Source organism: Dasypus novemcinctus, chromosome 21 (assembly GCF_030445035.2).
Source record: "Dasypus novemcinctus isolate mDasNov1 chromosome 21, mDasNov1.1.hap2, whole genome shotgun sequence".
In the NCBI taxonomy this organism is placed as follows: Eukaryota; Metazoa; Chordata; class Mammalia; order Cingulata; family Dasypodidae; genus Dasypus; species Dasypus novemcinctus.
This window is the reverse complement of record NC_080693.1, coordinates 60,501,479-60,527,671: the sequence shown is the minus strand read 5'-3', so window position 1 is coordinate 60,527,671 and position 26,193 is coordinate 60,501,479. Positions and strand designations below refer to the sequence as shown.

General features: G+C 40.3%; 2 protein-coding genes across 2 annotated transcripts; both read right to left on the bottom strand.

Annotated features, from left to right (window-relative positions):
- Positions 1–4,464: 4,464 nt before the first annotated feature.
- LOC101444527 (keratin-associated protein 9-7-like) lies at positions 4,465–4,965 on the bottom strand. The gene has a single exon (XM_071210655.1). The coding sequence runs from the start codon at positions 4,963–4,965 to the stop codon at positions 4,465–4,467; it is 501 nt and encodes a 166-aa protein (XP_071066756.1).
- Positions 4,966–16,021: 11,056 nt separating this feature from the next.
- LOC139437250 (keratin-associated protein 9-7-like) lies at positions 16,022–16,519 on the bottom strand. Its single transcript, XM_071210904.1, has one exon. The coding sequence runs from the start codon at positions 16,517–16,519 to the stop codon at positions 16,022–16,024; it is 498 nt and encodes a 165-aa protein (XP_071067005.1).
- Between the last annotated feature and the right edge of the window lie 9,674 nt (positions 16,520–26,193).

Here is a 26,193-nt window from a genome sequence, read left to right as displayed (position 1 = left end):
ATATATAATTAAACATGTATGATGTATAATATCCTAGGTGGCTCTTAAATGACATGGCATAAATAAACCCAATGAGCTCTTCCACTAACATCTTGGATAGGTCACAGTCTGGCACTGTGAATGTGCTATAGAACCACAAAGGAGACAGAAAAGATTGCCCTTTGAATGTGAATCTTAAAAATGTCATAAAAGAGAGAGAGTCAATTTATACAATGTCACCTTATAGAAAAACAAGGCCTTCAAGATTAGCAAAGTTCACATTAACCTGGTTGAAGATTTTGTAAAAACCGAATATGTATTTCTTAATAGGGGCAGGTACTAGTCATCTTGGAAGTAGTTTAGGGCAAGGAGAGGCACAGGTGGAAATGTTGACACTGTCTAGGCCAGCTCTGCTGAGGGAATGGGACCATTGCTCCTTGAATCTCCAGGTTCTAAGGCCAGATCATGAAGTTTGACATGAATACATGAGATGCCACTAAACATTCCATGCTTGTTGTATACCACTTTTGCCTCTTTGCTCAGAAAATTACCTTCTGACTGTCATTTGATTTCTCTTAAAGTATACAAAAATAGAAAAAAATTACTGGTCATAAAGACCAGTCCTTTTGTAACTTCAGTTATTACTGTAATAATTCAAATTAATAGATTGACATAATAATTTTGTGGGGCTTTCATTTAGTAGTTGCGCCCACCAAGAGGGCTAACTTATTGCATATAAATAAGACCAGATTGCCCAATTTTCTAATATTCTTGCATCAATACCAAAGATGTACTGTATTAATAATAGGGTGCTAAGGAAAAAATATACCAAATGTATGCTCTAGACCATAGAGGTAAGCATCTGATGACATCTCATATTCTGCAACAAATGTTTGACAGTAATGTATGTGTCGGTGAAGGGGTGTTGTATGGGAATTCTGCACATGTACATGATTGTTTTGTAAGTTCACAACTTCTCTAATAAAAATATTTTAAGAAAGAAAAGATGAGATTGCTGAGTCTGCAAGGATGAAGTTCAACCCCTGGTATGTTTATCAAGATAATAAAACCAACTTGGAAAACCTTATTGAAGACAGTTTTCTTTTTATCCCCAAGTGAATGGATAACATAATTTCATGGCAACCTGAAATTTTCTTTAAAAATATTATGCTATTAGATGCTTGTGATGTAGAGAGAATGATAAGAGTGTTGCAAGTGATCATAAATTCTAGATTTTGGGGAGACAGATATGTTAGGGGCCTCATATAGTCTGAGAAATGGAAGATACCTGCAGTTAAGCACACCCTTACACAGAACTAGTAGTAGAGGTGGAGGATTATGAATTCAGTTACACCTTTCCACAGCAGCAGTAACTGTAGCTTGTTTCACAGTATCTTTTGCTTGTCTTCCTTCCTTCCTTCCTTCCTTCCTTCCTTCCTTCCTTCCTTCCTTCCTTCCTTCCTTCCTTCCTTCCTTCCTTCCTTCCTTCCTTCCTTCCTTCCTTCCTTCCTTCCTTCCTTCCTTCCTTCCCTCCTTCCTTCCTTCCTCTTGCTTGCTTGATTACTTGCTTTTCTTGCTTTCTTTTTCTCTCCCACCCTTCATCCCTTCTCCCTCCCTCCCTCCTTCCCTCTCTTCTTTCTTTCCTTCTTCCTTCCTTCTTTTTCTGGTCTAACCTTTTAACTCCCAGTCACCTTCCTTCTTGCCTCACTTCTGTCTATTTCTTTGACTCCTCCTCTCTTCTCCTCCTCTTTATCTTCCTCTACTTCTTACTTCTTTTTTAAAAAAATTTTCTACACGACTTTGAATAGGAAAAAACAGGTTTTAGTAGGCTTAAGGTGGTATGCAAGTCAAACAATGTGAAGGAAATGCTGTTTTCTACATTATATTCTGATCACCCACTCATGGATCTTTTTTTTTTTTTTTTTTTTTTTTTTTTTTAAAGATTTATTTATTTATTTAATTTCCCCCCCTCCCCTGGTTGTCTGTTCTTGGTGTCTATTTGCTGCATCTTGTTTCTTTGTCCGCTTCTGTTGTCGTCAGCGGCTCGGGAAGTGTGGGCGGCGCCATTCCTGGGCAGGCTGCTCTTTTCTTTTCACGCTGGGCGGCTCTCCTTACGGGGCGCACTCCTTGCGCGTGGGGCTCCCCCACGCGGGGGACACCCCTGCGTGGCACGGCACTCCTTGCGCGCATCAGCGCTGCGCATGGCCAGCTCCACACGGGTCAAGGAGGCCCGGGGTCTTATATCTTGTACTTGGATTGTCTTCCATCTTCCAATATCTGCACCTCTCTTCCTAACAGCTTTTTTAAAGCAAGTGCAGAAAGTCATGTGTCCTGTGCATATCTTACAGAGAAAAATACTAAACACTAAATATTTGAGAGTTGGCTTTAAGAACCCCAGGTCCCTAACTCCTCAAGAAGAATAATTCTAAACTTTGTGTTCTACATTATCCGATAGCTTCCATTCAAGTTTAAGCTTCAGTTGTCCACTGTGATAGCCAGCTTGATAGTGCAATTTTCCCTGTGCCACTTTCCAAATTCCTTAACAGTGTTATCTGCATTTCCCTAATAATCTTTGACTTGAATCTTTTTTTCGGCATTGCACATAGGAGAAACCATGCCATGACATTACTTTAACTCTCTTAGCTTTGATTCCCTCATCTCTAAAAGGGGGATATTAATACCTACCATGCCAGCTTCTTCAAGAATTTGAGATTATCTATACAGAATATCTAGTCCAATACCTTGTGAGCAAAGGACAACTCAGAACATTTTGATTCTTCACCTTATTCACTGTATCCCTCATTGAGAAAGTTCAGATTCTTGACTGACTCCTCAAAGCCTTCCAGGCACACAATTCTGGATATGGTGTTTTCCCCTTATACAAATACCATTAGCTCATCAGAGATACTTTAAAGTCTCTACCCTTCCATTATACCAACGTCACTCTCAGGCTTTATCCTAATGAATGCTTTTGTAGCATCTTCACTTCATGGCTAAAACACCCTTCTCTCTGTCATAAACCTCATGAGTGCACAATTTTTTCTACTTTTTCTCCTCAAATATACGTTTCCCATGCAAACATGAGCTTTTATTTCTGTCAGATACTTCCTTTCTACCTCAAGAAAACAGAGGTGGTAGTTTAGTTAATTCAGACTGTCTAGAGATTGTCAATCAATCAAAGTCACACAGACACATTGTACTGTTTTCAGTCATCAAGGTTTGTCCTTACTTGATTTCTTAGTGATGCTTTGATCAAGACAAATTGACTGAAAGTTGGTAGAGAATATTATCTTGTCTGGGATCAGCAGGGATTTATTTATTTCTTTTTATCCATCGACATGTGCTAGGATAAAGGATGCCACACCGAATTTGATTTGCAAGAGACAAAGGAGCAGGTCCCTTTAGATGAACATCCCTGTAACTCCACAGAAAGTGGAATCTCAAAATGTGAGATGCCGGTTAATGGCATCCATGTGTGGAAGAGCCTGAGACAAAGAATGTCTCCCTGTGTTAAGGGAATATGTTACCCATAGCCACTGATAACTTTCACAACCTTGTTACTCACTGATGTGTTGGAAACTGATTTGGAAAGAGCTTTGTATGTGGAAACATTAACTGATATCCAAGAGTTGTTATTTCTCTTGCTAAAATGGAATTCAAAAGTCATTGTTCCCCTGCTAGTGCTCGGCCTGCAGCATCATTTCTCCTTACACTGAGATGGAAGTGTAAGAAACCTCCACCAGAGCCAGAAGACCCAGTTCTAGATCTGAGTTTGTGCATTTCTACAAACATGACTTCAAACAAGTCAGTTTTCAAATCAGAAGGGAGAGGCAGTATTTACTGGGTAGCTTTTATGAGGCAGTGAATACATAATGCTTATGAGATATGTATAATCCCTATATCAGAAAGGCCATACAGTGAAAGGGAAACATGATATGGATGACTGATATGGATGAATGACAGAGAATTTATTTATTTTAAAAGATTTATTTATTTATTTATTTATTTCTCTCCCCTTACCCCCACACCACCCCACAGCCCGCCCCCCACCCTATGCAGGGGACACCCCTGCGTGGCACGGCACTCCTTGCACGCATCAGCACTGCACATGGGCCAGCTCCACACGGGTCAAGGAGGCCTGGGGTTTGAACCGCAGACCTCCCATGTGGTAGATGGATGCCCTAACCACTGGGCCAAGTCTCCTTCCCAGTGGTGAATTTCTTGACGTCAATATGGAGGCTGAGGACATTCAGTCATGGCAGTAACACACAATCCAAAAGACATAAGGAAGAAAGGAATCCGGGTGAAACTGTCCACAATCCATCAAGCTAGATTCAGAAGCTTTTAAACATGCTGATGAATAATTCCATTTTCTTGAGAGCATGCTGTGTGTCAGTAACGTCTAGGAAGAGATTTCGTCCCAGGAATGGTAGGTCAGTTGATAAGAGAGTTGGTCTGTGCACTTGGTGGTTTTTGGCCAGTTGATCAGCAGCAGGAAGGCTGACAGCAATTGGACACACAGCAAGGGCTGCTGCAGCAGGTGGTTCTACAGCAGGTGGTCTGACAGCAGGAGGGGCGGCAGCAGGGCTGGCAGCAGCTGGATCCAAAGCTCTGGGGTTGGCAGCCAGGCAGGCAGCAGCATGTTGGGTGGTAGCACGTTCTCCAGCAGTACACAGGGCCACTGCAAGCTGGCTGGCAGCAGGTTGTGTAGCAGCAACTGGGGTGGCAGCAGCTGTACCTACCACAAGTTTGGCCACAGGAGCTGGACCCACAACAGGTGGGCTGGCAGCAGGGAGTGCTGCAACAGGAAGGGCGGCAGCAGCTGGTCACACAGGTTGGCTGGCAGCAGGTAGTCCTACAGCAGGTGGTCTGACAGCAGAGTGGGCGGCAACAAGGCTGGCCGCAGTTGGACCCACAAGAACTGGACCCATAGCAGGTGGGCTGGCAGCAGGTGGGCTGCCAGCAGGGAGAGCAGCAGGAGGTCATGGTGTCAGAGTTGGAGGGGACTCGTGTTCAGAGGTATTTCCCAGAATCTGATGGCTCCTTTAATTTTGTGTCTTTTATACACAGTGTCCCAGTATTTGGACCAATAGGCAGATCTATTTCTTGTTGTTGTTGCCATTGTTTTCCATAGATACAGAGCAAATTGTCAAGGAGGAAGTTTTTCTTGATGTTTTGTATCTGTTGAAATTAAGTGTTTAATCATTTTCTAAATTAAGAGCATTCATAGAATTTTTTTCAGACATAAGGAAGGCAGTCACATCCTCAGCACCATTCCTCTTCTGTCCTCTTCTGTCATGTGATCATTTCCACTGGCCTGTGGAGGGTCCTAACAGTTGTTGCTTCTCAGCTTTGTTCCTTTGGCTGTACACAGATTGACGAGTGCACCTGATATGTTCCCAGTGACAAATTGGATCCCTGCCTGGGTCCAGGAGTGTTCACCCAAAGAAGCCTGACTCAAGGTTGCAATAATAGTACATCTTTTTCTGTGGCAACTTACTCCACCAGTGAATTCCATTCTATCAAAAGTATTTGAGTAGAAGATGCTTGTCATGTGCCTTTCATTTGGCCCTTTCATGTTGTCTGTTTTGAATAGAGGCAACAAAGTCCAGACCAGTTTTTTGAAATGAATATTCACTCATTTCTATAAAAATATATTTATTATGGGAAAATAAATTAGGAATTGTCTTTTTTACTCAGTTCAATTAATAGAAAGAAGAAGTTATGGAAGACATTACATTGGTGTGTAAGGTTTGTGAGTCTGATGACAGCACAATTGTATAAATATACTTATAACTATAGTTTATGGTTTAAATTAGGATTCACTGTTTGTGTAGGGCAGTTTTATGGATTTAAAAAAGTGTTCTACTAAGAGGTGGAGTTGGTACTGCAGAGGAAATAAATGCCTTTTTTAGCTTTGCATCGACATTCTGCGGGTGAACAAACTTGTGCATTTTCAGAGTTTTGACATACAGAAGGCTGGTGCTTTTAATTGTGAAGAAACGATGCTATATAAGCATTCATTAGGGTAAAGCTTAATTCTTGCTTAAGAGTAACAAAAGGATTAGAGACCTTGGTCCCTCCTTGAGAGCCAAAGATGTACCTGTGATGAGCTACCACTACATATATGAGGAAAGCTAACCTGACTCCAAAAACATGTGTCTAGAACTCTGAGGAGACAGCCTTGAGTCTGAACTTTCTACCTGTTGATTCTTGATGAGGGATGGGGTGAATAAGATAAAGAATTAAAATGTTCTGGATCCAGTCAATTCAATGCTGCAGTTGTGTGCCTCTAATGTGCTTTTAATTTCATCCACTGGCTCTTTCATTCTCATATGGTATGCATCCAGGATGGACCATTTAGGGATCTCACAAATTCATGTCAAAATACATGCTCTGACTTTAGGATCTGGAGGACTCAAGGAACAAAGGCCTTCTTCCCTGGGTAGTGCATGTTGGGAGGGTTCAGCAGTTACTTCTGTGCCTCATCTCACCCTAAACTATATGCCAGAGAGTCTACCCCAGCCCTGTTTAAGAAATACACAGATATTTTTTACAAAATCCTCAAACAGGCTAGAGTAAACTTTGCTATTCTTGAAGCCATTATTTTTCCACAAGGTGCCTCTGAATTAATTTTCTGAGTTCCCTCTTATATCATTTTTTAAAAAAGATTTATTTTATTTATTCCCCACTCCACCCCGCCCCATCCCAACCCCCCCCCCCCCCGTTCCCCTCATCGTCTGCTCTCTGTGTCCATTTGCTGTGTGTTCTTCTGTGCCTGCTTGTATTCTCATTAGGTGTCTCCGGGAACCAATTCTGAGGCCTTTTGGAGGGGGAGAGAGGCGATTACTCTCTTGAGCCAGCTCAATCTCTGTTCGGCTAAGCCTTCTTATTTTCTCTCCTCTGTGTGTCTTGTATCAGAAATAATTTTAAATGACTAAAAGCACACTCTCTTATGAATACCCTACACATTTTACTAAAATGTAGATTCAAGCACAAATACAAAATTAATTTCAAATTATTTATTGTGGGTCTCCTGATGTCAGTTTCTAGGTCCTCCTTAAGAAGCTTGTAAAATTTTTTTCCAGTCATTCCTTTAAAACACTTGACTCTGTTTTGATCCAAAGTATATGTCTCTTTGTGTTTTCCAGATTCTAAATCTCTTTGTGTTCCCCAGATTCTAAATATCTGCCTATATCTCCCCAAATCTTCCAGCCCCTACAAATCTGCATTGGGAACTGTCTTTGACATACTACAGCCCTTACTATTCAGAGAATTAATAAGAGTACTGGTACATATTTCTGAATTTGGTTAAAAGGGAGAAATATTGGGTTGTATGATGGTAATAGAATTTTTTTTTAATCCATAGAACTGCCTACACAATCAGTCAACCCTAATTTAAACCATGGACTTTAGTTAATAGTACATGTAAAATTGTGCTGTTATCAACTTAGCAAATGTTACACACCGATTCAAAATGTTAAAAATAGGGTGACATATGGGAATCCTATATTTTATGCATGATTGTTCTGTATACCCACAACTTCTCTAATAAGGAAAAAGAAAACAGAGGAGTAGCAGGGCTTTGGGTGCAAAGATTACAGAAATGCACAGCAGAGCTTCAGCATTTTGTGGAGCACCCGAAAGGGAAGGAAAGTTAGCTCAGCAATCCTGGGACTCAGTATGTAAGAATGAACTTGGGCCCAATGTCTAGGCAGACTAAGAAATCCTATATTTCTGTTTAAGTTTCACCTTCTAGATATTGTTGCCTCTGTTTAAAGCAGAGACCAGAAATCAGCAATCTGGCTTAAAAGTTTTTTCCAAGGAATTCCTCCAAGGTGTACTAGTGCACCAGTGTAAAAGAGCAGTTTCTCCCTGAGTCCACTCATTGCAAAGGCACTGTAGTATATTTTATGGGCATGTAAACACCTTCAGAAACATCATACAGGTGTTAACATCAAAACCAAACTGAGTCACAGTTAGGTTTGCACAAATAGGGAATCTTGCCACATTCACAGCTAACTCATTCAGAGAACATGAAAGAAGAGTGAAAATCTTTAATTAAAAATAAATAAATAAATATTTAAAAAATTTAAAAAATAAAAAAAAAAAGAAAGACGAGTGTAAGAATAGGGGGGATAAATTCAAATGATTCCCATTTCTGTGAACAAGTCCAGAAATTTTACCACTATTATAAAAGACAACTGAGATTATACATGTTTAGTCTTATAAATTCTAACATTAAGCAATTTGTCAGAGATGTGTGTGAACTAACTGAAGCATAATTCAATATCCTCTAAAATTTATTCTGAAGGTGAGAAATAACCTAGGACTACCCCACCAGAGAGCCTCTACTCTGTTAATTACATGAAGGCTTGAGAGGTAAAATCTGACAAGTCCCTCAAGATGCTTTGCAGAGACTATGCAGACTCACAGGGATGCTACGTTATTCTCAGGAAAGAAAAGGAATGATTAATTAACTTCGATCCCTTAACTTCAGGGCTATTTCGGAGGTAATAATGTACCTGACTCTTCCTTGTAACCTCACTGAATTTCCTGTTTACAAAAATACAAGTTTCTTTTAAGTTCCTTCTTCCTTTTGAAAAAATTAATTTAAAATAAGACATATGAGATCACTAAAGTAAATGAGGGAGGTTCTGAGTAAATGAAAAAACAAAATATGGGTAAGAATCAAGCTCAGTGTTTGGTATAAACATGTAGTAAAATCCACAACAGATGGGGAAATCACAGAAGAAATGCAACCAAGGAAAAAAGTACTGATGTAGATGACTCAACAATGAAGCTTATAAAAATGAACACATGTAAAAATGGAATGATACTGAGAAAACTGAATGCCAAAATTCATGAGATATAATCAGATCATTTATCTTAAATAATAAAGCAAATCAAATTCAGCATCAAATACATGTGATCAGAAACACATTGAATATTCTGAGTGTAAATTTGTTTAACAGTTGAACATTAATCAATTTTTTATCATATTTACTGCCAAAAGTAAAATAGTCATGAGATTATCTCAATAGGTAGGGAAGAGGTATTTTAAAATATCATCATATTTTGAAGACAAAAGACCCTAGCAAGTTAGGAATAGTAAAACCTCACCTCTTCTCATATTTTAAAAGGCTGCAAAAGAAATAGCCAATATCATACTGCAATGTAAAAAGTTGGAACCTTTCCTTCACACTGAGAATAATTTAGGTTCTTCATGATATTGTGCTGTTCCATGTGATGCTGGAGGGCCTAAGAGTAGATGTGATGACTTCAAGTTATGTGCACTGAAAGAACTCAAAGCTAATCCATTCCTCTGGATATGAACTCACTGTAAATAAGAACACTTGATGAGATTATCTTTTATTAAGTTGTGACCAACTGATTCAGGAAGGATCTTATTCTATTATAATAGGATATAAATATCTTATTACAGAGAAGCTTCAGAGAAAAAGCCATGGGACAAGCAAGAAGTCAGAAGTCAAAGAACCTGAGGGAAGAAAGAGAAGACATGGCAAAGTGCATTGCATGACACCAAAAAGCCAAGGACCAAGGATTACAGGGAACAAGACCCAGAATGCCACAGTCTTGGGAGAGGAAGCATTGCCTTGCTGAAGCCTGATTTTAGACTTCCCCAAGGGTCAAAATTATGAGTCAATAAATTTATGGACTTTAAGCAAGCACATTGTATGGTACTTGTTCCTTGTTTTAGAAACCAGATCTCTAAAACTGTAGACTAGTATAGAAAAAATTAAAAGATAAAGAAAATGCTGTGAAATGAATGAAATGACCATAATGTGTTGATGATATACCTTGCAGATTAAAGAGGCTAAAGGACTTCAAAAAGAGTCAGGAGGTCATCAGAGTGGTTGCACTTATGCACATCTCAGCAGGATCCCAGAGATAGCCGAAGTAGATACAATCCCAGGTGGAGGTGTTCCTGAGGGCTATGGAGACACCCAGGTCCTACGGTCATGGCAGATGGCTGTGGAGTTCAGTGCCATGCCAGTGGGCCCTAGTTTGGAATTTGTGCTCCTGAGTGTGAGGGACTTGGACTCAGATGTGACCTCTCTACACATGCCTCTTCTGCCACCTACTGAACCTGTGGTTGGTGCTGGGGTTAGTGTATGCTCAGGAGACTTGAATCTCTGGACTGTCCATGTGTCAGCTGGGCCTGGAGCCTCAGCAGAGTTGCAACACCTATTCTCCAGTTCATTGGACTTACCCAGGTCAGCTAACGGGAGGTGAGGATGGTCAACCACCACACCAAGGAACTGAGAGAGTGTACAGCTGCAAGCAGCAGAATCCCACACATCAGCTATGTGGGATCTAAGCCCCCTCTCAGTTTAGAGGTGGACTGGACATCACCATCCCAGGGTCCTCAGGATTGAGGAATAAAATACAGATTAGAGCAGACTTGCTGGAATTCTAGTATAGAATTATTGTGATTCCTACAATGGAAGAAATTATATCATTGATGTGGAGAAAGTGGCCAAGCTGAGGGCAGGAAGAGGGAAGAAGTGGCATGATATGGGGGCACCTTCAGGACTTGGAGCGGTTCTCAATGATATTGCAGGGACAGATACAGGGCATTATATTTCCTGCTATAACCCACTGAATGGACTGGGGGAGAGTGTAAATTACAATGTAAACTATAATCCATGCTGTATAACAGTGCTCCAAAATGTATTCATCACATGCAATGAATGTGCCACACTGATGAAAGAGGTTGTTGATGTGGGAGGAGTGGGGGGGGGGTTGCAGAGTGGGGGAACCTCATAGTTTTTAATGTAACATTTCATTAAAAAAGCAATAAAAATATTAAAAATAATTCCAAAAAGACCTACTGATAAACTTTTAAAAATATTAAGGGAAATTGAATAGAAAATCCTTATGTATAAATGAATTTTTCACATGTAAGAAATAATTTTTAGATTGAAATTTAAAAGGATATCATATATAATACAGTAAAAAATTTAAAAAAGAAAAATCTAAATTAAGATAATACTGTCTTCTAGAAGACAGTATAGAACAATGTTTTTAAAAGCAATGTAGGGAAGCAGTTGTAGCTCAACTGATAGAGCGTTCACCTACCATATGGAGGGTCCAGGGTTCGATACCCAGGGCCTCCTGACCTGTGTGGTGAGTTGGCCCAGGCACAGTGCTGCCGCATACAAGGAGTGCTGTGCCACAAAAGTTTGTCAAGAAACTTGAAGCACAAAATTTTTATTTTTCATTGCTCACCCTTTGGGTGTAGTTTATGAAACCATTTCCTACTATAAGATCTTATACATCCTTCCCTGCCTTATCTTCTAAGAGCTTTATGTTCTTGGCTCTAATATTTAGGTTTTTGATCCATCTCGAGTTAATGTTTTCATAGGGCATGAGATGGTGATCCTCTCTCATTCCTTTGGATATGGATATCCAGTTCTCTAAGCACCATTTGTAGAGGAGTTCATTCTGTCCCAACTGAGTAAGCGTGGTGGCCTTGTTGAATATCCATTGATCACATGTGTGAAGATTTATATCAGAGCTCTCAATTCAGTTCCATTTTTTCAGTGTGTCTATCTTTGTGCCAATACCATGCAGTTTTCACCATTGAGAGTTTTGGTAACCATTTATCTGATAAAGGTCTAATATCCAGTATACATTAAAAAATCCTTTATCTCAAAAATGAAAGATGAACAACCCATTTGAAAAATGGGCTAGAAGATTTGATTAGACATTTTTCCAAAGAAGAAATACAAATGACTAAAAAGCACATAAAAGGATGCTCAATATCACTAGCTATTACGGAAATTCAAACCAAAACTACCATGAGATATCATCTTACAACGATCAGACTTGTGGTTATTAAAAAACAGAGAACTACAAGTGTTGGAGAAGATGTGGAGGAAAGGGAACACTCATCCACTGCTCGTGGGAATGTAGAATGGTGCAGCCATTGTGGAGGACAATTTGGCTGTCATATGATCCAGCAATCCCACTGCCTGGTATATACCCAGAAGAATAGAAAGCAGGGACACAAACACATATATGCACACCAATGTTCATAGTGGCGTTATTCACTATTGCCAAAGGTTGGAAGCACTCAAGTGTCCATCAGCAGATAAATGGATAGGCAAATTTTGATACATACTTACAATGGAGTATTACTCAGCTATAAGAAGGAAAAAGCTGTATTAACATATGGACCAACATGGATTAATCTTGAAGATCTTATGTTGAGTGAAGTAAACCAGTCGCTGAAGGATAAATATTACATGGCCTCGTTGATCTGACTTAAGCACATTGAGCTAGAGTCTGGAAGATAGGTTATCAGGAGATAAAGGAAGTAGAGGGTGGTGAGCACATGCTCAAAATGGGCAAAATCTATAATAAGATGGAATGGGGTGGTTGGACAGTGGTTGGGGGTGATTGTGAGGCAGTGATGTGATTGGGTTTGATGGTGCTGGAATGTGAGGGGGAGTAAAGTGGGGGATTGGAAAGGACTGTCCATGAAACTGGGGGAAGGGCTAGACGATGGACCAGGTGAACTCTGAGGATGAATAGGTCTGTGGTTAAATCTACAATGGCAGGAAAGTTCTCTTGGCAAATATGCAGTGAGTGATTATGGTGCAGGTCATAGGGAGTGGGAGGATATGCATGAAAAAACCCCCAGGGCATGTGTTCATGGAATATGAAAGTGTTCATCTTGTCATAGTATGTTATCTCAGTGCGTGGAGAGCCACACAAAAAACAAGAAAATATTCAACTCCCATCTTAGGGAGTCCTGCTATATTCTCAATTAGAGGGGCAAGAATCTCTTGAGAACATAGGCAGTGCATAATAAAGAAAACAGGCCAAAATGTGAAGCTCTCAGTATTATTCTATGTAACTATCAGCCTCATTCATCAAAAATTGTAACTTAGTGGTTACCATAGGTTCAGAGGGGAGTGCGAGGGTAGAATGGAAGACAGGGCTTGTGTTGTAGTCCATTTTAAATTTTGTCAAAACCTTGAAAAGTATACCGTGCAAAATGTAAACCATAATGTAAACCACTGACCATGGTTAGTAGCAAAGTTTCACTATTTATACACCAATTGTTACAAATGTACGATGCACATACATAATGTTAGCATCAGGGGAAAGTGGGAGAGAGGGAAGGGGTTGGGTGTATGGAATCCCCTATATTTTCTGTCTTCTTTCTGCTATCAAAGCTTCTTTGAAGCATGGAACATGACTCCCAGGGATGAGACTCTATGCCACCAAAGGAATATTAACAAGTGCCAACTGGTGATGCATTTGGAAAAAGACCTTGACCAAAGGGGGAAATATTAAATACAAGTGAGCTTTTATGGCTAAGAGAGTTCAAAGTGAATGGGGATGTAATTCTAGAAGTTACTCTTATGCACGTCTTAGCAGAATCTCATTGACTGCACAGTACAAGGTGCCTGAAAGAGCAGGGCTCCTGTGGGCTCTGGAGACATCTAGACAATATAAGCAAAGCTGAACAATCTCAGGAATTCAGCACCCTGTCAGTGGGCCCTACTTTAGAATATATCCTCCCCAATGTAACAGAGCTAGACTCATTTATTACTTCCCTACACATACCTTTCTGCTCCTTCTATTTGAACCTATAATTTGCACTGTACTCACTAAATATAATTCCCAGAGACTTAAATTTTTGGTGTTTTCATGGAGGGTGGGTACATTGAGCCCTGAATCTCACCAGCCCTGAATCTCACTACTCTCTAATTCATTGGACTTGCCCAGGACAACTAATAAAAGGATGATGCTGGACAACAGCTAACCCAGAAAACAGAGTATCTGCAACTGCAAGCAAGACGGTTCTCTCCATCTGCCCTATGAGTACTAAGCCCCCACTCAATCAGAAACAGAGTGAGGATCACCATACTGAAATTCTCAAGACTGAAAAATGAACAAACATATGGAGGGAATGCAAATATGGACTAAAATAGACTTGTTATTCTAGCAGTGAAAGAACTTATTGATATCAAGGCAGTAGCCACCAGAGCTGCTGAGGGGAGGGAGAGGGATGTATAGGGGTAAAATGAGGCATTTGGGGGACATTGGATTGTTCTGCCTGACATTGCAATGATAGATACAGGACATAATACATTTTCTCAAAACCTATAAAATAGTGCATTCATTGCAAAGTGTTAAGTATAATGTAAACTATAGTCCATGGTTTGTAGCAATGCTTCAATGTGTGTTCATCAATTATAAAAAGTGTGCCACACTAATAAAAGATGTTGTTAATGGGCCAAAGTGTGGGAGTGGGCAGGGGGGATATATGGGAATCCCATATATATTTGATGTAATATTTATGTAATAAAGCATTTTTAAAAATAAGTGTGTGTGTGTGTGTGTATATATATATATATATATATATATATATATATATATATATATAAACTTTAGAGGCAGATAACAGCAGATTTGAATTGGTTGAACCCAGAATATTTTGATTCCTCATCTCATTCACCCATCACTTCATTGGTAATCAGCAGGTAGAAAGTTCAGACTCTTGGTTGTCTGAACAAGTTCGACACATGCTTTTGGATTCTGGTGTGCTTCCCTCATATGTGTACTGTTAGGTCATCACAGATACTTCTTTTGCTCTCAAGGAAGGACAAAGTCCCCGAACCTTCTATTACTGTCAAGTCAGTATCAGGCTTGTGTAGCTTCCTTTCGTCACAATTAAAAGCAGCAGCCTCCTATCTGTCATAACTCTCATGTATGCACAGGTTCTTCTATTTGTTTTTCGACAATACTTGTTTCCACTAAAAACAATGCTTTAATTTTCCTCACATGCTTTCATTGTACCTGAAAAAGCAGAAAAGTTATCCTTACTCTTTGGTGGACCAGATTGTAGATCGATGAAAATCATACATGACCACAAAGCTTTAATTTCAATCCTAAAGCACTGTTCTTACTTAATTTTCTAAATAATGTTTTGATCCAGAAGAGCTGACTTAAAATTGGTGGAACACAATATCTCATGTAGGTTTTGCAAGGTTTTACTTAGTTCCTTTTTATCTGCTAACAACTTCTCAGAAGAAAGAAGTCATATAAGAATTTGATTTGCACGAGACCAAGGAGAAGTCCCTTTAGATCACCTCCCTGTTCATAGGACAACACAGATTCTCAAAATATTTGAGCTGATGAATTGCATCAGTGTCTTCGTCTACCCACTGCTTGATTAAACCATCATTACTGCTCACTTAGGTCATGGAAACTGATTTGCAAAGACCTTTGTGTACCACAATATTACCTGAATGTTTAAGGTTAGTCCTTCTCTTTTTAAAGATGATGTTCAATAGTGCATCTTGCTAACTCTCGATCTGCAGCACCATTTCTACTTACACTGAGATGGAAGTGTAAGAAACCTCCACCAGAGCCAGAAGACCCAGTTCTGGATCTGAGTTTGGGCATTTTTACATACATGACTTTACACAAGTGAATTTTCTAGGTGATTATTATGAGGCAGAGAACAGATAATGCCTATGGGATATGTATATAAATCCCTATATCAGGAAGTCTGTACAACAAAAGGGAAACATGATATAATGATGAGAGTTTATTGAGAGGGAGGCAAGTCAAAGTGATCATAAAAAGAAGAGATCAGAACAGAGAATCATGGATATATAAAATTTAAAATATGATTATGAAGATTAAGGATCAAATAAAAAAACCAATGAAAAGAGTTATGAGCACTTGTTTGCTTAAGTTCCATGGAAGTAGTGGGTGAATTTCTTGACGTCAGAGTAAGAGCTGAGGCCATTCAGTCATGTCATGAATATAAGAAGTAAAACATAAACCAGAAGATATAAGGAAGAAGGTAATTAGAGTGAAATATTCTGCACCTCAGCCAGCTCATTAACAAGCTTTTTAACATGCAGATGAATAACTCCATTTTGTTGAGAGCATGCTGGGTGTCAGTAAAGTCTAGGAAGTAATTTTGTCCCAGGAAAGTTGGGTCAGTTGACAGTAGGTTGGTCTGTGCACTTGGTGATCTTTGGCGAGTTGATCAGCAGCAGGAAGGCTGACAGTAACTGGACGCACAACAAGGGCTGCTGTAGAAGCTGGGCTGGCAGCAGGTGGTCCTGCAGCAGGTGGTCTGACAGCAGGATGGGCGGCAGCAGGGCTGGCAGCTGGATCCGCAGCTCTGGGGTTGGCAACCAGGCAAGCAGCAGCATGTTGGGTGGTAGCAGGTTCTCCTGCAGTACACGGGGCCACTGCAAGCAGGCTCGCAGCAGGTTCTGTAGCAGTGATTGGGGCAGCAGCAGGTGGATTCACTGCAGGTTTGGCCACAGGAGCTGGACCCACAGCGGGTCGACTGACAGCAGGGAGTGGTGCAGCAGGAAGGTTGGCAGCAGCTGGTCACACAGGTTGGCCGGCAGTAGGTGGTCCTACAGCAGGTGGTCTGACAGCAGAGTGGGCGGCAGCAAGGCTGGCAGCAGCTGGACCCACAAGAACTGGACCCACAGCAGGTGGGCTGGCAGCAGGGAGAGCAGCAGGAGGTCATGGTGTCAGGGTTAAAGGGGGCTCGTGTTCAGAGATGTTTCCCAGAATCCGATGGCTCCTTTAATTCTGTGTCTTTTATACCCTGGGTCCCAATATTTGACCAATCAGCAGGTCTTTTCCCTATTATTGACACTGTTTACCTTAGATAGTGGGCAAACTACCAAGGAGGATGTTTTCCCCCAAAGTGTTGTGACTCTTTTCAAAGTAAGTGTTTAATCATTCCCGTCATTGAGATATGTATAGAAACTGCTTTCAGTTATGAGGAAGGTGGTCACCTCCTCAGCATCATAGCTGCCCTGTCATCATCTGCCATGTGCTAGTTCCCACTGGCCTGTGGTGGGTCCTAACAGTCGTCACTTTGTTCCTTTGGCTGTATTAATTAATTAAATTTATTTACTTATTTTTCTTTTTTAAAAATTAATGTTAATAGATCACAAGGAATGTTACATTAAAAAAATTTAAAAAAAACATAAGAGGTTCCCATATAACCCACTCCCCATCCCCCATGCATAATTTTTGTAAATTGTAGTTTTTTGAAGATAGATACATCACAAAAAAAATGTTACACTAAAAAATATAAGAGGTTCCTGTATACCCCCCACCCCCCACCCCACTCCTCCCACACCAACAACCTCCCTCATCATTGTGGCACACTCATTGCACTCGGTGAACACACCTTGGGGCACTCCTGCACCACACATACAAGAGTTCACCCTGTAGTTCACATTGTCCCCCAGCACATTCAGTGGGCTATGGCAGGATATATAAAGTCTAGCATCTGACCCTGCACTGTCATTAAAGACAACTCAAAATCCCAAAAATGCCCACATATCACATCTTCTCCACTCTCTCCCTGCCCTCAGCAACCACTGTGGCCACTTTCTCCACCTCGATGCTAAAGTTTCTTCTATTACTCATCACAATAGTTTTATAGTAGAATATCAGTAAGTCTACTCTAGTCCATATTTTATTCCTCCATTCTGTGGACCTGGGATGGTGATGTCCTCTCCACTTCTAGTGCAAGAGAGGGCTTAGATTCCACATGGATGATGGATGCAATTCTTCTGCTTACAGTTGTAGGCTCTCTTGATTCCCTAGGGTGGTGGTTGACTATCTCCACCTCCCTGTTAGCTGACCTGGGTAAGATCAACAAACTAGAGAGTAGGAATTGCCACTCTGCTGCTGCTCAGGGCCCAGCTAGCTGTGGGTAGTCCAGAGATTCAAATCTCCTGAGTATAGACCATCCCTAGAGCCAACCACAGGTTCGATAAAAGTGACAAAAGAGGCATGTGTAGAAAAATCACATCTGAGTCCAGCTCCATCACACTCAGGAGCACAAATTCTAAAGGAGGGCCCTCTGACATGGCACAGAGCTCCAAAACCATCTGCCATGACTATATACCCTGTGGATCTCCGTAGCCTTCAGGAGAACCAGTACCTAGGGTTCTATCTACTTTGACTTTTTCTGGGGTCCTGCTGAGGTGTGCATAAGCGCAACACCTCTGATGACCTCCTGACTCTTTTTGGAAGACTCTTAGCCATATCGACTCATTTGTCTTTGCCATTTCCCCCTTTTACTCAAGGTAAAAGAGCAGCTTTTAACACTTGATCCAACATGTAGGCAGAGATATTCTGCTGGTCTGAGTTGATCCTTTATTCAAGGTCTCTTTGTAGTTGCTTCTCCAGTTAGTGATTGGTAGCAATCCCTCAGCACCAGTGAGGCTCATCCCCAGGAGTCATGCCCCATGTTAGGGGAAGGTAATGCCTTTACATACTGAGATTGGCTTAGAGAGTGGCCACATTTGAGCAACATTTAGGCTCTCAGGAGGTAACTCTTAGGCACCCTACAGCTCTAGACCTAGTTCATATTTCAGGCACACAGGCTCCTAAGCATAGTCATCAGTATCAAGGGCTCATTATTGGACCATCCTTCCTTGTTGATCTTTGCTGTTACACTTGAGGGATTATTGTTGTTCCATTGGAGAATGTGACAGATCTCCCTGGGTGGGAACTCAGCACTCCCTCAGCTGACATTTTTAACTGTAACTACTATAAAAATACCCAACATGTATCCTAACATATTTATGTTCCCTATATACATGCCCTGGAGAACTCCCCCCCCACCCATGTGCTCCCCCATCAATAACACCCCACACCAGAGTTCCTTCCCTGCCATAGTTGAACCTCTCTGTGGTCCAAAACTTCTTCAACAATGAATCCTGATATATTGCAAAATTCAATTAATAGGAAATTGAAATAGAGTGATGGGTTTAAAGTTTAGAAATAGAATACATAGTAATTTAGAAATACTAAAATAAATTTCTCAAGTGCAACAGGAAAAACAAAAACAAAAAAGAAGGATGGTCCAACAATGAGCCCTTGATACTAATGACTACGCTTGTGAGCCTGTGTGCCTGACTTAAGAACTAGGTCTAGAGCTGCAGGGTGCCTAAGAGTTACCTCTTGAGAGCCTCCACATTGCTCAAATGTGGCCAGTCTCGAAGCCAAACTCAGCATGTAAATGCATTACCTTCCCACCAGCATGGGACATGACTCCCAGGGATGAGCCTCCATGGTGCCGAGGGATTACTATCAAGTACCAGCTGATGATGTAACTAGAAAACGACCTTGAGAAAAAGGGTCAACTCAGACCAGCAGAATATCTCAGCCTATATGTGATATCAGGAGTTAAAAATGCTTTTTGACCTTGAATAAAAGGGGGAAATGGAAAGGACAAATGAGTTTATATGGCTATGAGTCTCCAAAGAAGAACTGGGATGTCATCAGAGGAGTCACCCTTATGCACACCTCAGCAGAGTCCCAGAGACAGCTAAAGTAGATACAACCCCAGGTATTGGTTCTGAGGGCTACAGAGACCCACAGGTTCTATGGTTATGGCAGATGGACTTCAGTGCCATGTCAGTTGGCTCTACTTTGGAGTTTGTGTTCCTGAGTGTGGTAGAGTTGGACTCAGATGTGATCTTTGTTCATAAGCCTCTCCTGTTACTTTTACCAGACCTGTGGTTGGCGCTGGAGTTTAGTGTATACTCAGGGGACCTGAATCTCTGAACTGTCGATGTGATAACCAGGCCCTAAGCCTCAACAGATTTGCAAATCCTACCCTCTGGTTTATTGGACTTACCCCAGCTGGGCTAACATGGAGGTGAAGAAGGTCAACCACCACACCAGAGAGCCAAGAGTGCCTACAACTGAAAGCAGTAGAATTGCATCCATCATCCATGTGGAATCTAAGCCCCCTCTCGATATAGATATGGAGTGGACATAACCATTCCAGGGTCCACAGGATGGAGGAATAGAGTATAGATTAGAGTGGACTTACTGATATTCTGTTCATGAACTATTGTGATTAGTAATCAAAGAAAATGTAGCAGTGATGTGGAGAAATTGGCCATGGTAGCTGCTGAGGGTAGGGAGTGGGAAGAAGAGATGTGATATGGGGGCATTTTCAGGACTTGGAGTTGTCCTGGGTGGTACTGCAGGGACAGTTACTGGACATTGTATATCCTCCCATGACCCACTGGGTGGACTGGGGGAGGGTGTAAACTATAATGTGGACCATTGACCATGTGGTGCAGCAGTGCTCAGAGATATATTCATCAAGTGCAATGAATATCCCATGATGATGGAGGAGGTTGTTATGGGAGGCGTGGGATGAGGGGGTGGGGGTATATGGGGACTGCATATTTTTTTAATGTAACATTAAAAAAATAAATAAAGCCAAGAAAAGGAGATATATGGTAAAACAAACAAAAAATAAAATAAAATAAAGTAAAAATAAATTGGTATATAAATAAAATGAAAAATATTATAAAGCTTTGTTTCTAACATTTTGCCTTTCATCACTCTAATAGGTGTTGTCCTGTACGTACATTGGCAAGACACTTTCATTTCTTCCTCAGTGTCTACATCCTTTCTTTTTTTTTTTTCCTAAATTTTAATTTTGTCTTCTAAAAAGTTTTAGTTCACAGTAATTCACATACACAATATAGGGGACTCCCAGATATCCAACATCAAACCCTTTTCCCCTCTCCCCAGCAATGATCTTTTTACATGTTCATGTTATATTTGCTGCAGCTAATGTACAAATTTTGAAACAAAGCTATCAAACATGGTTCCATTTTGGTTTACATTATTGTTTATATTTTAGACTGTGCAAATTTCTAAATGTTTAGTTTCCTTACATTTTCCATTATAGTTTACATTTTAGTTTATAGACTTTTATACACTTTAGATGTAAGTTGACATGTCCATCATTGCATGATCTTGTGGAGCACTTCCTTTGCCCCCCAGTTGCCCTGCTTCCATTCATGCTATTCCTCTCTCCCCCTTTCCTCAGGGTACACCACGACACTCAATCTTCACTACTTGAGGAACCAGATTTACATATACTGCAACAATGCTGAGAGATTGACATACTAGACTGCTCTAACTAATTGGGAACCAGTGATTCTCTTGAGGGACACAATTCCCTCCCTTTAGGAATATCAGGTCTCCCCAAGATGTGGGTACACTTTCACACTCATTGTATGGGTGTTCACCCAATGACATAACACACTATGTCAAAATGAGCACTCAGATAATCCCTAGAAGCTTGCCTCTGTCTTTGGCTGTATTTAGATTGGCAAGTGCTTCTGGGGTGTGCATGATGCTGATATTTTCACAGTGAAAAATTGGATCCCTGCCTGGAACTAACTTTGTTCACCCACAGAAGCCTGATTCAAGGCTGCAACAGGCATTTGTTTTCTCTGTTGTAACAACTCCTCTGGCAAATCCCTATTTTATCAAAAATATTTGGGTAGATGTTGTTTAGCATAATCTCTTCCACATGGCTAATCAGAAGCAAAACAAGGAGACAGAAGAAGAAGAATCACCCTGGAATTCAGAAAGTTTCAATTAATACCCTGGGGATCTACCATCCTTGTTTCACTAGGGCTGTGGTTTCCCCACGATATGGGGCTTTGGGGATCAAACTTGGTCTGGTTCAGGCAAACCAGATGAGATTCCAGTCTAGTCCTGACTTTTGTCCTACCACTCAGTAACCTCAAGGAACACACTCGTTACCCAACCTGCAGGTTTTCTTCATGAGGGAGTTAGATTAGATCACATACCTGACGTTTCTTTGAATTCTAACATATTTTAAACTAATATTCTCCCAAAGATAACACATCCATGTCACTATTATGAGGTTTTTAAACAGAACTTAAGCCCACGGTCTCAAATTATGCTACCACTCACCTCCCAAGATTATTACTGTACTAACTTGCAAATTGAATGAAAGTTATGACTGTTTCTGACATTGTTTTAAGTGAAATACTATAGAATTGACTTCTTTCTCACTGCACTATCATTCTGAGATTTGTCTTTGTTCTCATCATAATTTAGTCATCATCCTAGCTGTGCAGTATTCCCTTGTATCCATGTAACAATTTATTTGTTCACTCTATAGTCATTAGACATGTGCTTTGTTTGTAGTTTAGGAATATTAAAAATAGTGATGCTAGAACATTTATTGTGCAGATTTTTTTGAACATATGTAACATTTCTGATGTACCAGGAATTACATTACTTCGTCAAAACATGTTTTTATAATGTCTTAAGTCCTTATCATCTTACATTAGATTTTTTCATACGTATTTTATTTTTTTAATTTTTATTTAAATGTTATCTTTTAAAATTCCATGCTATAACTATTTCTGACATGTGAAAAAATCCATGTATATATAAGGATTTTGTGTTCAAACTCCCTTATTTTTTTCTATAGTGTGTCAAGAGGCTCTTTTGGAATTTCAACCTGCACAAATGTGTCATCAACAAATTATGGTAATTTCATTCATTTATTAGTGGTCTTTTTATATTTTAATTTTTTCTCATCCCAGTCAACAGTTTTAGAATTCTGGCTTCTAAAAGACATCTCCGGTACCATACAATGGGTTTGACCCTTGGAGAAGTCTAAAACCAGGCTTCAGCAAGGCAATGCTTCCTCTCCATGACTGTGGCCTTCTGGGTCTGGCTGTCTGTGATCCTTGGTCCTTGGCTTTTTGTTTCATGGCAATGCTCTTGGCCATGTCTTCTCTTTGCTCTCTAGGTTCCTTTGACTTCTGACTTGTTGCTTCTCCCATGGCTTTTTCTCTGTGGCTTCTCTATATTTTGTGTAGTAATATATAAGATAAGACCCATTCTGATTCAGTTGGCCACAGATAATTAAAGATAACCCCATCAAAATGTCTATTTATGGTGGGTTTAGGTCCACAGAATGGAATATCATTAAGACTTTTTCACACATGACTCCAAGCTATCACATATCCTCTTTGGTTGCCAGCTGAGGTTGAACAGAATGATATTATGGACAACTTAGAATTATTCTTGGTATGAAGGATAATTTTAAAATTTTACATTTTAGTATGATGTTTTCTGTTTCTTTTGTAGCCTTTTAAAAGATTTTATTTTATTTATTTATTCACCCACCTCATTGTTTTACACTCGCTTTCTTCTCTGTTTGTTCTTCTCTCTCTGTTTGTCTTCTCTTTAGGTAGCACCAAGGACTGATTCTTGGACCTTCTGGAGTGGAAGAGAGGTGTTCAATCTCTTGTGCCACCTCAGCTCCCCAGTCTGCTACTCTCTTTTTGTCTCTCCTCCATGTCTCTTTCTGTTGTGTCATCTTGCTTTGCCAGCTCTCTGTGTGGGCCAGAACTCCTGCATGGGCCTGTGCTCCTTTGTGGGCCAGCATTCTGTGTAGGCCAGCACTCCGTGTGGGCCAGCTCTCTGCTCATATCAGTTCTCTCCATGGGCCAGCTTGCCTTTCACCAGGAGGCCCCAGGGACTGAACTTTGGGTACGCTATATGATAGACAGGAACCCAATCACTTGAGCCACATCCATCAGAATAATGGGCTTTTTTTATTCCTAACTAGCTAGGATCTTTTGTCTTCAAAACATGATTGTATTTTAACATATCTTTTCGATACATGTTGAGATAATCTCATGATTATTTTACTTTTTGTAGTCAGTGTGATAAAAAGTTAATGTTCAACTGTTAAACCAACCTTGCATTTCAGAATAATCAATTGTGTTTATGATTATTTATATATGATGCTGGATTTGCTTTGCTTTATTATTTAAGCTAAATGGTCTGATGATATCCCATGAATTTTGATATTCAGGGTTCTCATCATTCTGTTCTATTTGCTTGTGTTCATTTTTTTAAAAAAATTTTATTTTATTTTTTAAATATCTTTTTAAAAGTAAATAGATCACAAAAAATGTTACATTAAAAAACATAAGAGATTCCCATATACCCCACTCCCCACCCCCATCAATTTTTTTGATTGTAATTTTTGAAGATATATAGATCACAAAAAATGTTATATTCAAAAAATATAAGAAGTTCCCATATACCCCACCCCACTCCTCCCACATCAACAACCTCTCTCATCATTGTGTCATATTCATTGCATTGGTGAATACATTTTGGAGCACTGCTGCACCACATGGATGATAGTTTACATTGTAGCTTACACTCTCCCCAGTACATTCAGTGAGTTATGGCAGGGTATACAATGTCCAGGATCAGTCCCTGCAATATCATTTAGGACAACTCCAAGTCCCAAAAATGCCCCCACATCACATCTCTCCCTTCCTTTCCCCACCCTCAGCAACTACCATGACCACTTTCTCCACATCAATGCTAGAATTTCTTTCATTACTAGTCACAATATTTCCATAGTAGAATATAAATAAGTCCACTCTAATCCATATTTTATTCTTCCATCCTGTGGACCCTGGAATGGTGATGTCCCCTTCACACCTCTATATCAAGAGGGGGCTTAGATTCTACATGGATGATGGATGCAATTCTCCTGCTTACAGTTGTAGGTACTCTCAGTTCCCTGGTGTGGTGGTTAACCATCTTCACTTCCCTGTTAGTTGATCTGGGTAAGTCCAATGAAACAGAGGGTAGGAGTTGCAGCTCTGCTGAGGCTCAGGGCACAGCTGGCACATGGTCAGTCCAGAGATTCAAGTCTCCCGAGTATACACCAACCCTAGCCCAACCACAGGTTCAGTAAAAGTGGCAGAAGAGGCATGTGTAGAGAGGTCACATCTGAGTCCAAATCCATCACACTCAGGAGCACAAATTCCAAAGTAGGGCCCGTTGATGTGGCCCTGAACTCCAGAGCCATCTGCCATGACCACAGAACTTGTGGGTATTCATAGCCTTCAGGAGAACAAGTACCTGGGGTTGTATATACTTCAGCTGTCTCTGGGGTCCTGCTGAGGTATGTGTAAGTGCGACCCCTCTGAAGATCTCCCATCTTTTTTGAAGACTCTTAGTCATATAAACTCATTTGTCTTTGCCATTCCTCCCTTTCATTCAAGGTCAAAAAGCTGTTTTTAACACATGATCCTACATGTAGGCTGAGATATTCTGCTGCTCTGAGTTGAACATTTTATCCAAGGCCTCTTTCTAGTTGCATCACCAGCTAGTGATTGGTAGTAATCCTCAGGGCCAGGGAGGCTCATCCCGGGGAGTCATGTCCCATGCTGGGGGGAAGGTAATGCATTTACATGCTGATTTGGCTTGGAGAGTGGCAACAATTGAGCAACATGGAGGCTCTCAGGAGGTAACTGCAGTTCTAAGCCTGGTTTATATTTCAGGCACACAGGCTCCTAAGCATAGTCATCAGTATCAAGGGCTCATTGTTGGACCATCCTTCTTCATTGGTCTTTGCCATTGTACTTGGAGATTGTTGCTGTTCCATTGGGGAATGTGATAGAGCTCCCCTAAGTAGGAACTCAGCACTCCCTCAGTTTTTATTTGTAACTGTAACTACTATGAAAATACTCAACATATATCCAATGTGTTCATTTTTTTATGTCTCATTGTTGAGCCATCTTAGTCAGTACTTTTTCCTTGGCTGCATTTCTTTGATTTCCCCATCTATTGTGGATTTCACTACATGTTTATATCATATCCTGAACTTGATTCTTTTTTGTTTTATTGTTTTATTTGCTCATAACATCCCATGTATACTTTAATGAATTCATTTGTCTTATTTTAAAATCATTCTCAAAGAAGGAAGAGGGAATTTAAAATAACCTTGTAATTTTATCAACAGGAAATTCAATGTGGTTACAAGGAAGAGTCAAGGATATGATTCCTTCTGAAATAGCCTTGAGGAAAAGGAGTTAGAGGGAAATACTCATTCCTTTTCCTTCTGTGAAAATTGTAGCACCCACATGAGTGAGTCTGCATTGTCTCTGTGCAGCATCATGAATGACTCATCAGATTTTACCTCTCAAGCCTTCATGCAAGTTACAGAGTGGAGGCTCTAAGGCTGGATCATCCTTAATTATATCTCACCATAAGAATTATTGAAATGTGATGCAATTGGTCTGCACACATCTCTGACAACTTGTTTAATATCAGAATTTATAGGACTAAATGCCATTAATCTCAGTTCTCTTTCATAATAGTGTTGAAATTTGTACACTTGTGCACTGAATTAAGAATCATTTGAATTTAACTTCCTGATCTTACTCTCTTCTTTCATGTTCTCTAAATGAGTTTGCTGTGAATGTGTCAGGATTCCCCATTCTCGTGTGACTCAGTTTGGTTTTGATATTAATGTCTGTATTGATGTTTCTGAAGGCATAAAAA